Source organism: Naegleria gruberi (genome assembly GCF_000004985.1).
Source record: "Naegleria gruberi genomic scaffold NAEGRscaffold_665, whole genome shotgun sequence".
In the NCBI taxonomy this organism is placed as follows: Eukaryota; Heterolobosea; class Eutetramitea; order Acrasida; family Naegleriidae; genus Naegleria; species Naegleria gruberi.
The window spans coordinates 1-2,375 of NW_003162905.1; the positions used below are offsets into that span (position 1 = coordinate 1).

Consider the following 2,375-nt stretch of genomic DNA (forward strand, 5'->3'; position numbering starts at 1 on the left):
ACTTCTGAAACTCCAACACCTCAACCAGAACCAGTTGTTAAATGTGGATCACTGAAGATGAAATAACTGTTATGGAAATGGTACTTGCATCAATGGTGTCTGTGCTTGTAATTCAAACGTAAATGGTACATATTGCAATGAAACAAATTCTGATTCTCCAACCTGAACCAATTATTTGTGGTACAACTGAGGAAGAAAGCAATTGTTATGGTAACGGCACATGTCTTGATGGATTGTGCATCTGTGTTGAGGGTATGAACGGAACATACTGTAATGAAACAACTGCTTCAGAACCTCAAATTCCAACTGAACCAGTTAAATGTGGATCAACCATTGAAGAAAATAATTGTTATGGAAATGGAACATGCGTAAATGGTATTTGTATTTGCAACTCTAATGTAAATGGAACATACTGTAATGAAACAACTGCTTCAGATCCTCAAATTCCAACTGAACCAGTTAAATGTGGATCAAGTATTGAAGAAAATACTTGTTATGGAAATGGAACTTGCATCAATGGTATTTGTATTTGTAATACAAACGTTAATGGAACCTTCTGTAATGAGACTTCTGAAACTCCAACACCTCAACCAGAACCAGTTGTTAAATGTGGTATCACTGAAGATGAGAATAACTGTTATGGAAATGGTACTTGCATCAATGGTGTCTGTGCTTGTAATTCAAACGTAAATGGCACATATTGCAATGAAACAAATTCTGAATCTCCAACAGAACCAATAATCAAATGTGGTTTCACTGAAGATGAGAATAATTGTTATGGAAATGGTACCTGTATTGATGGAATTTGTGTTTGTTACGGAAGTGCAAATGGCACATTCTGTAATGCAACAGAAACAAAGATACCAGGTCAAACAGAACAAATTAACTGTGGTATAACTATAGATGAGAACACTTGTTACGGAAATGGTACTTGCATCAATGGTGTTTGTAATTGTGATGTTGGTGTGAATGGCACTTATTGTAATGAAACAACACATGAGCCTCAACCAGAACCTGTTGTTAAATGTGGTTTCACTGAAGATGAGAATAATTGTTATGGAAATGGAACTTGTTTGAGTGGTGTCTGTATTTGTAATTCAAACATTAATGGTACATATTGCAATGAAACAAATACAGAACCAGTTACTCCAGAACCAGAACCTGTCAAATGTGGTGAAACATTGGAAGAAAATAACTGTTACGGAAATGGAACCTGTTTAAATGGTATTTGTGTTTGTAAGTCAAACATTAATGGTACATATTGCAATGAAACTACATCAGAACCAGTTATCCCACAACCAGTACCAATTAAATGTGGTGAAACATTGGAAGAAAATACTTGTTATGGAAATGGTACATGTGTAAATGGTATTTGTATTTGCAACTCTAATGTAAACGGTACTTTCTGTAATGAAACAACTCCAGAAACTCCAATTCCACAACCTGAACCAATTAAATGTGGAACAACCATTGAGGAAAATAGTTGTTATGGAAATGGAACATGTGTAAATGGTATTTGTATTTGTAATACAAACGTTAATGGTACATTCTGTAATGAAACTTCTGAAACTCCAACACCTCAACCAGAACCAGTTGTTAAATGTGGTTTCACTGAAGATGAGAATATTTGTTACGGAAATGGAACTTGCATTAATGGTATTTGTGTTTGTAATTCAAACATTAATGGTACATATTGCAATGAAACTACATCAGAACCAGTTATCCCACAACCAGTACCAATTAAATGTGGTGAAACATTGGAAGAAAATACTTGTTATGGAAATGGTACATGTGTAAATGGTATTTGTATTTGCAACTCTAATGTAAACGGTACTTTCTGTAATGAAACAACTCCAGAAACTCAAATTCCAACTGAACCAGTTAAATGTGGATCAACCATTGAAGAAAATAATTGTTATGGAAATGGAACTTGCATGAATGGTATTTGTGTTTGTATTACCAACGTTAATGGAACCTTCTGTAATGAAACAAGTCATGAGCCTCAACCAGAACCTGTTGTTAAATGTGGTTTCACTGAAGATGAGAATAATTGTTATGGAAATGGAACTTGTTTGAATGGTGTCTGTATTTGTAATTCAAACATTAATGGTACATATTGCAATGAAACAACATCAGAACCAGTTACTCCACAACCTGAACCAATTAAATGTGGTGAAACATTGGAAGAAAATACCTGTTATGGAAATGGTACATGTGTAAATGGTATTTGTATTTGCAACTCTAATGTAAACGGAACATTCTGTAATGAAACAACTCCAGAAACTCCAATTCCCCAACCTGAACCAATTAAATGTGGATCAACCATTGAGGAAAATAGTTGTTATGGAAATGGAACATGTGTAAATGGTATTTGT

The 2,375-nt window shown here is 34.4% G+C and overlaps 1 protein-coding gene across 1 annotated transcript; it reads left to right on the forward strand.

Annotated features, from left to right (window-relative positions):
• Positions 1 to 137: 137 nt before the first annotated feature.
• On the forward strand, positions 138 to 2,367 carry NAEGRDRAFT_54932 (uncharacterized protein; the record flags this gene model as incomplete). Its single annotated transcript, XM_002668108.1, has 1 exon — positions 138 to 2,367. A coding segment is annotated over one exon (2,230 nt), but the record flags the coding sequence as incomplete, so codon positions are not given.
• Positions 2,368 to 2,375: the final 8 nt, after the last annotated feature.